Here is an 11,259-nt window from a genome sequence, read left to right as displayed (position 1 = left end):
GTGGCCAAACTAATTACAGAGGAAGAAGCAGAAAATAAGAGGAGTGGTTTTAGACACAAATCCCGAGGGTTCAGACCAGGGTACAAATCCAGCAGTGGTCACAGTTCGGGGTATAATAGTTCTGGGTCTGGGTCAGGATCCTCTATGGCACCTTGTGCACAGTGTGGAAGAGGACATTCAGGACCTTGTATGATGGGTTTAGGAGTATGCTTCAGGTGTGGCCAACCAGGTTACTTTGCTAGGGAATGCCCCGTGTTCAGCGAGCCACAGATGGGGTCACAGGGTTCTGTTGCAAATGTTCCTCGTCAGTTGTATCCAGGTGCTTCCAGCATGGCAGGCAGTCAGTTCAGTGGCCAACAGGGCCGAGGACAAGGGGGACGTGAATTTGGAGGCAGATCTGGAGGTAGAAGTCAGTATCAGGGTTCTGTCACTCAGGGTAGGGGTTAACCTCGGGTTTTCACCTTGACCCACCAGGATGCTCAGGCTTCCAATGCAGTTGTGGCAGGTATTCTTCTAGTCTGTTCCTATGAGGCTCGTGTTTTGATAGATCCGGGTGTTACGCACTCATTTGTCTCCCCTGTGTTTGCCATGAGATTGGGTAGAAACCCTACAACTTTAGAATGCCCTTTGTCGGTAGCTACCCCACTTAGTGACAACATAGATGTAGATATGGTTTTTCCGGATGTAGATATGGTTTTTCCGGGTAGGCCAGTAGTAGTGGACAGACCTCCCAGCAGACTTAGTTCCTCTACCAATGATAGATTTTGATGTAATCTTGGGGATGGATTGGTTGGCAACTCATTATGCCACTTTAGACTGCAGGAACAAAAAGGTGTATTTCCATATACCTGGTGTGGAAGAGTTTAGCTTTGATGGTGACAGGAGCGTGGCTCCATATAATTTGGTGTCAGCAATTAGTGCTAGAAAAATGTTGAGGTGTGGATGTCAAGGGTATTTGGCATTGGTGAGAGATACATCTGTAGAAGGTGTCAGCATGGAAAATGTTCCTGTTGTCAGAGAATTCATGGATGTCTTCCCTGAGGAGCTTCCAGGGTTGCCACCAGGAAGGGAAATAGAGTTTTGCATTGATGTTGTGTTGGGTGGCGCCTTACAGGATGGCGCCTTACAGGATGCCGCCTTACAGGATGGCGCCAGCAGAATCGAAAGAGTTAAAGGAGCAACTATAGGAGCTTTTGGACAAGGGTTTTATACGTCCGAGCACTTCACCTTGGGGTGCTCCTGTTCTATTTGTAAGAAAGAAGGATGGGTCATTGAGGTTGTGTATTGACTATAGACAGCTGAACAAGGTGACTGTGAAGAACAAGTATCCACTTCCTCGAATCGATGATCTGTTTGATCAGCTCTAAGGGGCTAGATTCTTTTCCAAGGTAGACCTGCGATCAGACTACCATCAGTTGAAAATCAGGAATGAGGACGTGTCCAAAACAGCATTCAGGACAAGATATGGTCATTATGAGTTCTTGGTGATGTCTTTTGGACTCACTAATGCACCGGCAGCCTTCATGGACTTGATGAACAGGGTGTTCAAGCCATTTTTGGACCATTTTGTCATCGTATTCATAGATGACATTTTGGTATACTCTCAGACCGAGGAAGAACATGTATGACACTTGAGAATGGTGTTGCAGACTTTGAGGGAGCACCAGCTATATGCCAAATTTTCAAAGTGTGAATTTTGGCTAGAAAGCATCTCATTCTTGGGACACGTGATTTCTAGTGAAGGTATTCAAGTGGATCCCAAGAAAATTGAAGCTGTAACGGATTGGCTTAGGCCTACAATAGTCACTGAGGTGCGAAGTTTTCTGGGCCTGGCTGGCTACTTTGCACTAAAAATCTGGAGACACTATCTGTATGGTGAAGTGTGCGAGATATACACCGACCACAAGAGTTTGAAGTACATCTTCCAACAGAGGGATTTAAACTTGAGACAGAGGAGATGGATGGAGCTTTTGAAAGACTATGATTGCATTATCTAGTACCACCCTGGGAAGGCCAATGTAGTAGCAGATGCTTTAAGCAGAAAATTTTCTGGCAGTTTGGTGCACATTTCAGTAGAGAAAAGACCGTTGATTCAGGAAATACATGAGTTGATGGATCAAGGTTTAATCCTAGATCTTTCAGATGAGGGGGTATTGTTGGCTCATTTTTCAGTGAGGCCAGACTTGCGAGATAGGATCAGAGTTTCCCAGCACAGAGACCAACAATTGATGAAGATCATAGAAAGAGTACAGCAAGGTGAAGGTGGTGAGTTTGGATTTGCCAATGACGGTGCCTTAGTGCAAGGTTCTAGGATATGTGTGCCCGATGTGGACAATCTCAGGAATGAAATCATGCGAGAGGCACACTATACACTGTATAATATCCACCCAGGCTCCACCAAGATGTACCATGATGTGAGAGATAGTTATTGGTGGAATGGCATGAAGAGAGACATAGCAAACTTTGTGTCCAAGTGCTTGAATTGTCAGAAGGTGAAATTTGAATACCAGAGACCATCAGGGAAGCTGCAAGAGCTCCCTATCCCAGAATGGAAGTGGGAAATGATTACTATGGATTTTGTGACTGGGTTGCCTCGTATCACGCGAGGATATGATTCGATATAGATAATTGTAGACCGTCTAACCAAATCAGCTCACTTCTTACCTGTGAAGACTACATATTCTGTGGCACAAGACGCCCGACTCTACATTCGAAAAATAGTTAGATTGCATGGAGTTTCGGCTTCCATAATATCTGACAGAGGGCCCCAGTTCACTTCTCAGTTTTGGAGAAAGTTGCAGGAGGGACTTGGCACACAGTTGAACTTTAGTACGGCTTTTCACCCTCAGACAGACGGACAGTCCGAAAGGACAATCCAAACACTGGAAGACATGCTTCACATGAGTGTTTTGGATTTTGAAGGTCAATGGGATGATCAGCTAGCGTTGGTAGAGTTTGCCTACAACAACAGTTACCATTCCAACATAGGAATGGCACCCTATGAGGCACTCTATGGAAGAAAGTGTAGGTCTCCTCTATGTTGGACGAAAATGGGAGAAGCAAAGGTACATGATGTAGACCTAGTGCAGTACACTTCAGAGATAGTTCCTTTAATCAGGGAACGATTGAAAACAGCTTTCAGTAGACAAAAGAGTTATACAGACCCCAGACGGAGGGATGTGGAGTTTGCAGTGGGCGACTACGTATTCCTGAAGGTTTCTCCAATAAAGGGAGTCATGAGATTTGGAAAGAAGGGCAAGTTGACGCCTTGGTATATTGGACCTTTTGAAGTTACTGATAGAGTTGGAGCAGTTGCCTACCGGTTGGAGCTACCACCCAACATTTCCCATGTTCATCCTGTATTTCACATCTCCATGCTTAGGAAATACATTCCTGATTCTTCTCATGTACTACAGCCGGATGTAATAGCGCTGAAAGAAAACTTGACGTTTGAGGAGCAACCTATAGCCATAGTGGACTACCAAGTGAGACAGCTACGATCAAAACAGATCCCTATGGTTAAGGTTCTGTGGAGGAGCCAGTCAGTGGAAGAATGCACCTGGGAGTCAGAACAGGACATGCGTAGCAAGTACCCTTATCTGTTCAATATGTAATCATATACTTTATTCTGCCTTGTGTAAAATTCGAGGACGAATTTTCTGTAAGGGGAGAAGAATGTAACACCCCAAAAATTTTAAATTTATTATTTTATGAGTAATATTGATATTTTAATTATTTAAATTTTAAGGAAATTATTTGAGATTTTTTGGATTTTAAAAATCGGGTTCGATTTTCCGAAAATATAAACTTTGATGATTTTTAAAAATTAATTTAAAGACCACGTGGGAAAACTAAAAATATATTTGGAGTCTACGAATTTTTCTGAGTTTTATAGAATTTTTTCGGAATTTTTGGGCCTCGTTTTCACTCCCAAGGCAGAGTAAAAATTCAAAATTTTGTATCCTGAATCGAACCGACTGAATCGAACCGGACCGGATCGGACCGATCGAATCGGACCGCCCCTTCTTCTTCTTCTCTTTTTCTCCCGCGCGCGTTTCCTCCTCCCTCTCTTTCTCTCCCGTTTTCTCTCACCTCCCTCCTCCCCTTACCGCGTCGCCACCTCCCCTGCCACCCCAGCCCGTCAGCGCCCATCCCCAGCCGTCCCAGCCCACCGGCTGCTGCCTGGAACGCCGGAAAAAGGCTCCCGAAGCGACGCGACGCGACGCGCAAGCCAGCCGCTTCGTCTTCCCGGCCAAAATTCGGCCGATCCGGCCACCAATCGAACCGAGTCTTATGTCTAAACTCATCTATTCGTAGAGAGCTTTTCATAGACAGCAAGAACACCGAAATCCATCTAGCGGTTTGTTCAATTTTTGTCCGGGAAGTTTTAGCCCATTTTGACTTTTGGGCTAGATTTCTCACAAACCGTAAACCCCACGAGAAAACCGAAAGTACCAGAGAGCTCCACTCGTCGAGAACTTCGCGGGGATATAAATTTCAAAATTTTTCGACACCGTTTTTCGGTGGGTCCCACGGAACTTCGCAGTGTTTTTTCGAGCATTAAATGAGCTTAGAAAATTTCGTAAAAATTTTATACTAACCCCCATGTTGTGAGCTTTGTTTAGGTATCCTCAATTCGCGGAAATTCGACAGTTGTCCGGGTCCATGAATTTCCGGCTAGACAGACCCCCTACCGGAAAAGTCTCCGAATTAGATCGAGGTTTTGGCTACCCCATCATTGTCAGACATCCCGAGCGCGTTCCGGAAGTTAGAATCGGCAAAGGTAAACCCGAACCTTATTTTTTCGTAATTTTCTAGTGCTTAAATAGGATTAAAAATTCATAAAATATTCGTGGTAGCTCAGAAAATTATGATTCTTTTTGCAATAGCCTAGTAATATTGCTAAGGACAGCGGGGCAAAGTTTTTGAATTTTTAGAGCTTATTTGGGCAGTTTTTGCAAAAATGATCAATTATAAGGACTAAACTGTAAATTTACATATTGTGATTGATGACTATTTGGATGGGTCCAGGAGGGGCTGTGTGATATGATTGAGTTGTGAATATATGGATTGTGAAAATAGAAGTGTGTTTTGAGCTCTTTTGCAGGTTAGGTAGGTCATAGGTATAGAGGAGACTCTGCCGAATTTTCGGCACGACTTAGGACGTATTTGGTCTTTTCATGATTTGTATTGAGTCAATTATGTTAAATAATTGTAATGTAATTATTAGGTGAGCCAGGACAGCCTTCTTCCCCCGCCCAGCCGCCACAGTGATCGCTGTCAAGTCTGTGAGTAAAATATTAATTTTAATTGTAATTTCGATATTATTATATGTTCAAGCATGCCCATGCATCACTTATATATATATAATTATGTAGTTAAACTCTAAGCACGTTTTATGTTGCATTCACAACTGTTAAAGTGCCATGGATGTTGTTGTGGTAATTTGGAGCAGTGTGCGTGCGTTGGCGTGCGTGTGATGTGGTGTGGACTATGGATAGGACGGGTAAACACGGCTTGAGATATTCGCTGGGACCCGGTCCTTTGGGGTAGACACGGCTTGAGTTCTTCGCTGGGACCCCGATTTGGTTATTAAGTGGAAGTCCGAAAGTGAGTTCTTCACGCACAGTTGGATTTAAGAGAGTCAGATAGGATCAGCTCCCATATATTATGATTGATATTACTGGGTGCGTGAGTGCTCCAAATTACCTTTTTGCTATTATGATGTGAATTTATTGCTGATATTGCATTTCACTTTACATGATGCATTAGCTTTAGATAGTTATAGGGATTATGGTTGAAATTGATATTTTACTCTCTGAGTCGAACGCTCACTCCTGTTCAATATTTTTTCAGGCCACAGGAGGATATTTTTGAGGTTAACCTGCTTTTTTTCCTCGCAGGTCATCTATTCATGTTTGTGTAATTCTATAAACTTCTAGAATTTCCGCATGTGTTAGAAATATTTAATTGATTTGGGTCTGTAATATAAATTGTTATTTTGGACTTGTAAAATTATTATCACATGCATGTTTGATGGACTGGATGAGGGAGCTTAGCTCCCATTTATTTTTATGTTGATATGAGTATGTGGAGGGTGAGCTGAGCTCCCAAATTGAGTATTTATTATGTTTACAGGTCGGGTGAGTCAAAAACTCCCCGTTGAAAGGTCCATCTTATGGCCGGATTTTGTCCGGTTGATTTCTTGAAATTAGGCCCAAATGGGCCTTAGAGTTGGGTTAGTGAATAGTTAGGCTTACTACGGGCCTCAGGGGCTTTAGGCTGACCCAGGTCCTAGTGCCGGTCCGGCACATAGGTTGGGTCGTGACATAGTCCATATTAAATAAATTTAAAATTAAATTTTAAACTAAATAAATCATATATATATAAATATATATATATATATATATATATATATTAAATAAGTCCCAATCTAATAAAATATTATTTTTAATTAAAATAAATTTAAAAAGAAATTAAAAAATAATAAAAATATTTTAATATTAAAATTATTATTTTTACTATTTCATTATTAAAAAAAAGAAAATAATATTTTCTTATTAAAAAATAATATTTTATCAAATAAATATTAATTTGACCTTAATTAAAAAGTACAAGAGATTTATTGAATGTTGTTTCCCACTACTAATATTAACAAAAATATCAAATTTCACATAACATTATACCGTGTTGAGCCTGCAATTACAAGGATTATAATCTGAGCACATGCTTGAATTCTCATCACAACCCTCAATTTTATTATTTTTTTCCCCTTAATAATAAGGCTTGCATAAAACATGCCAAGGATTGAAAAATAGGCTATGAGCAGCGTAACATTTGATGACGGATGGATCTATAGGCAATAACTGGCGGTGAGCAGAGGGTGTTAAGGAGGAAAGGTTTAATTTGAAGTAGATGAGGATGTGAGTGGAAAAACGAGCAGAAGAGGAAGGCTTGAATTTGAGGATTTGGGCGTGCAGTTGTTCGGCTTGGTATTTGGAGCTTACATCTGAGAACTTTGAGGTGAGGATTCGCGTGAGTTATTGGCTTGTGTCATTTACCAACCGTGATAATCACAAATAGCCATTCATCACAAAAACAAATTACAGTCCCAAAATTAGAAAAGCACAACACGCATTACTAAATTATACTTTCTCCTTTATTAAAGTTTTATTAAAAATAATAATAATGATTGACGATAGAAATACTAAAGAATCCCAAAGCCTTGTATTTCAATTGCATCCTAGTCTCCAGTTGCTTGATCATTGACATTTGATTAGTCATTGTCACAATCTCCTACCGCCTATAAAGTTATTTGCACATTATTAAATCAACATGGTTTTGTCACCCTGCGCAAATGACTAAAGACGTTTGTAAAAATTGCAGAGAAGTTGAGACCTCACATGTTCTTAACCTCTCATCAAGGGAGGGGGGCTTGGCGGAGTGGGGGTTAGAATTGAGAAGCATGAAATTGGGTAAATTTTAACAATTATCTCTAAACTTATCTTGTTGTAACATTACAGTCCCTTTGAAAATGCAATATAAAACCCCGTCGACTTTTACATTTTACACAGTAAAATCTCTCTAATCTCTAATTACCGGTTTTTCGATTAGACGCTGACCTAAATAGTTTCAACATAAAATTTAGTTAGTATTTCTCTTTTTTCTCTCAGGTCATGTGTAAATTGAATCATTCTCCTATCTATAGATATAATAATTTTTTTACGTATAGAGAGAATAATTTTACACTTTGCATAAAAGATGTGAAAGAAATATTGACAAAACGTCATTTGAAAGCTATTCACATCAGTTTCTAACTAAAAAATCAATAATTAAAAATCAAAGAAATTTTACTGTGTAAAATTTAAAAGTTTATGGAGGTTTATGTTACATTTTAAAATTGAAGGACTATAATGTTATAACCACATAATTTCATGAACAATTGTTAAAATTTATCCCATGAAATTAACTAAAAAGAAGCCACAAGTTGCTCGAACATACAACTCCTATGGCAGCTTTGGCTTCGGAGGCTTTCAGCTTTTCAGCTTTCTATTTCAAAAGAATAAAACATTCTTCAAAGATCCATTACATTTGCCATTAAAAGAAGACGAATCAACCATTTAAGAAATGTGAAACCATATTAGTATACTTTACCAAGTACACAAGCATATAATGAGACCATAATTCAGTACTCATCATGGTCATAGAAGTTCATCATTCCTTTCGAGCATCACAAACAATTAGCTTTACAGCCAACAAACAAAAACACTAAAATTAATAAATCCTAACTTGAAAGCCTGACCTCTCAATCTTCGTCTCTTTCGGGGGGTAGACCACAAGGCAAAAGCATTTTCTGCACAAATTAAAAAGAAGCATTAGGTGACAATCATCCAGACAAACAATAAGCTAGTGCAAGGAAATTATAAAGCTAAAATATATTATCTCTAAAAAGAATTGGGTGACAAGGAATAGACAGAACCCATCCCTATTTGAACATCCAGTAGCAACGCAACCAACCATAAATGCTTTTCCATCTTCTGAAGATGAAAAAAAGGCAAATGCATACTATATAATTAACTCTTCCAGTATTCTTCCTGCATTATTTTTTGCTTCTACAGTCTCCACTATGAATATCAATATAAATTGGCTAGAAATGTAAAAGACCACCAGAATTCAATGTTTTGCAAGCCATTAAATTCGAAAAGCTTTTACCTTGCCTATGACCATTATATATAAAGCTAAACTGTGAGCATTAAAGTTAAATGGTCAATCAAAGCTTTAACTAACATCATCACCTTTAAGTTAATTTAAAAACACTAATGTATAAATAGTTAGGTCATGAGTAAATAGATAATCCACCTGTAACTGTATTTTGTCAATCCAATATACCTACATCATTATGACTCAATGTTATACAAATACAAGGTAAAGCCTCTTTAGAGCAAGAGGATCACCGAGAGAGGAGTGAATCGGATTTTTTTTTTTTTTGGTCTGTTGAAAATACTGCCCTGAATAAATGGTTCATTAATCTCAAGAAAAATTCATAACATCAACATAAATGGTTGAAATAAGATTTTGCTGAGTAGGGTTTAGTCAAGATGCATAACGAGAAGATGTTTTTCTAGACTCATTTTCCCAAACTCTTGAGAAATCTAATTTCTCAAACCTACACCATCTCAATAAAAGGGTGATTGCTCAATATGCCTAATACAGCACATACTCTTGCATTCACATAGATCTCCCCTGCAAGATTAGTCCAACATGTACATGGCGGCCACATGCATTGTCCTGGATGTATTCCATAATTTTTATTCTCAAGGAAACCACTAATAGTGAACATAGCCAGGGCCCAAGATGTTCAACAGCATGAACACACCCAAAATTAATCAACTTATCTCGGTTAAAGAAACCTTAGACCAAGTTCTTGTAGTCAATTAAATTAATTTTTTCACTCTGTAATTCAATAAAGCCATATATTTTAAGTACCATAAATTAGTCATCAGATATTGTTACATAATCCAAACTCAAATCATTTGCTCTCCTCTTATCCTTGTAGAATATTTGACTGGAACCAATATATGTTCATCAAAGTAAAATAAAATCATTAAAATCGGATTGAAGATTTTCTAACAGTAGCTTCCTTAAACTCCAAAAAAAAAGCATCCAAACCAATTGATCCACCCATCCAGTTTCCATCGCCACAAATAACAACATCAAGTAAAACAAGAAGTGATAAAAAAGACCCAGGAAAAAAAAAGCTGAGAAACCTGCATAAAGTTGTAGCGTTCTCTTCCAATAGACTCATTTTCTGCAATAGCAAAGTAGGCCAATATCGGGTAATGGCCAATATATGATGCATAGCTATCACGCTGGATGCTTACCGCCCACTCACTGCGCGTGCAAAAGTATAAACTTTAACTCCAGTAAAACAAGAAATATCGAGGAATAAGAAGAAGATGAAACAAGAGAAAACTCACAATCTATTTAAATCGGCGTGACCAGTCCCAACATACTTAGCTTGGAGATGCTCAAGCTGGGAATTAATGTTAAACCTATCACTGGCCTGCACACATACGAGTACAAATGCTTAATCAAAATGGGTTTCATGGCATTTTCCATTTTTAGGGTTTCGTTAATGGCAAAGAAGATTCTTGAAATTACTCTCAAACTACAACAATTTAAAAGATCGAAAAATAGAAAGAAGTGAGAGTTACCTGCATGTTTGCAGATGGAGATGACAGCTGAGAGGGTAACCGAAATAGCAAAAGGAACAACCCAAGAGAAAAGCTTCTCTGAGAGTAATTACACGATTATAGTTCTAGTGTTCTACCACATTTTTTTTTTTTTTTTCTAAGAGACCAGTATAAGAGCATAATATATATACCATTAATTATAATATGCTATTTTTTTTTTTTCATGAGAGATGGAATTTTTTTTTTAATTTATAAAAATTAAAATATATTTACAAATACAAAATAAACAATAAAATATCATCATTCAAATTAATAGTAGTGTGAATTAAACTTGAGATCTAAGGGTATAAAGTCTCAATTTTATCTATTTTTTTTTAGAGGTAGGTCTTATTGGCCTTTTTTTTTTTTAATTACTAATATCTTGTGGTTCACTATAATTTTCAGTCGGATCTATGTTATTATTATCGTTGAGAAATATAAAATTTTGAGAATTAAAGTTTTTATAAAATAATAATTTAAGAAACAAAATGCAACTAAATTCACTTTAGGAATCAAAAGATCAATCTCATTGACTAAGAAAAAAAAGACTGAGCTAATTAAACATGTCAAAGATTAAATAATAATAATAATAATAATAATAATAATAAACCGAAGTGTTGGTTATTGGCAAAGTTTAGGAACTAAAACTAATAATTTTAAAACAATGTCATTAGAAGGTTTTTTGTAATTAACTTTTTTTAAAATTATTTTAATTGATTAGACTCCATGAAATTTTAAGACAATATTAATATAACAGAAATAAAATTCATTAAAAATTATTATTAAAAAAAAAAAAAGGTCCCAATGGCATCGCAACGCATTTCATATCGTCTGCGTCTCCACTGGCTCAAGAATTAGGGCACCAATTTTATGGGCATCACCTCTGCTGAGTGCCGTCAAGTACAAAGATGCACCCATATTCAAGAACTATCGCCCGGACAATGGGCACATTACATGATATCTTTAATCTATGATAATCTGTTTTATATATAAAGAGATTTAACCATCAAGATTTTTATGTATGCAG

The 11,259-nt window shown here is 37.9% G+C and overlaps 1 protein-coding gene across 1 annotated transcript; it reads right to left on the bottom strand.

Moving 5' to 3' along the window:
• Positions 1 to 8,070: 8,070 nt before the first annotated feature.
• On the bottom strand, positions 8,071 to 10,368 carry LOC110659490 (uncharacterized protein At4g14342). The gene is made up of 4 exons (XM_021817440.2): positions 10,215 to 10,368; positions 9,978 to 10,063; positions 9,768 to 9,891; positions 8,071 to 8,353 (listed from the first exon to the last, which is right to left on the bottom strand). The coding sequence occupies exons 1-4, from the start codon at positions 10,218 to 10,220 to the stop codon at positions 8,306 to 8,308; spliced, it is 264 nt and encodes an 87-aa protein (XP_021673132.1). The 5' UTR covers positions 10,221 to 10,368; the 3' UTR covers positions 8,071 to 8,305.
• Positions 10,369 to 11,259: the final 891 nt, after the last annotated feature.

The sequence above is a fragment of the Hevea brasiliensis genome, chromosome 4 (assembly GCF_030052815.1).
Source record: "Hevea brasiliensis isolate MT/VB/25A 57/8 chromosome 4, ASM3005281v1, whole genome shotgun sequence".
In the NCBI taxonomy this organism is placed as follows: domain Eukaryota; kingdom Viridiplantae; phylum Streptophyta; class Magnoliopsida; order Malpighiales; family Euphorbiaceae; genus Hevea; species Hevea brasiliensis.
Note: the sequence above shows the minus strand (reverse complement) of the source record. Positions and strands in the feature narration are given on the sequence as shown.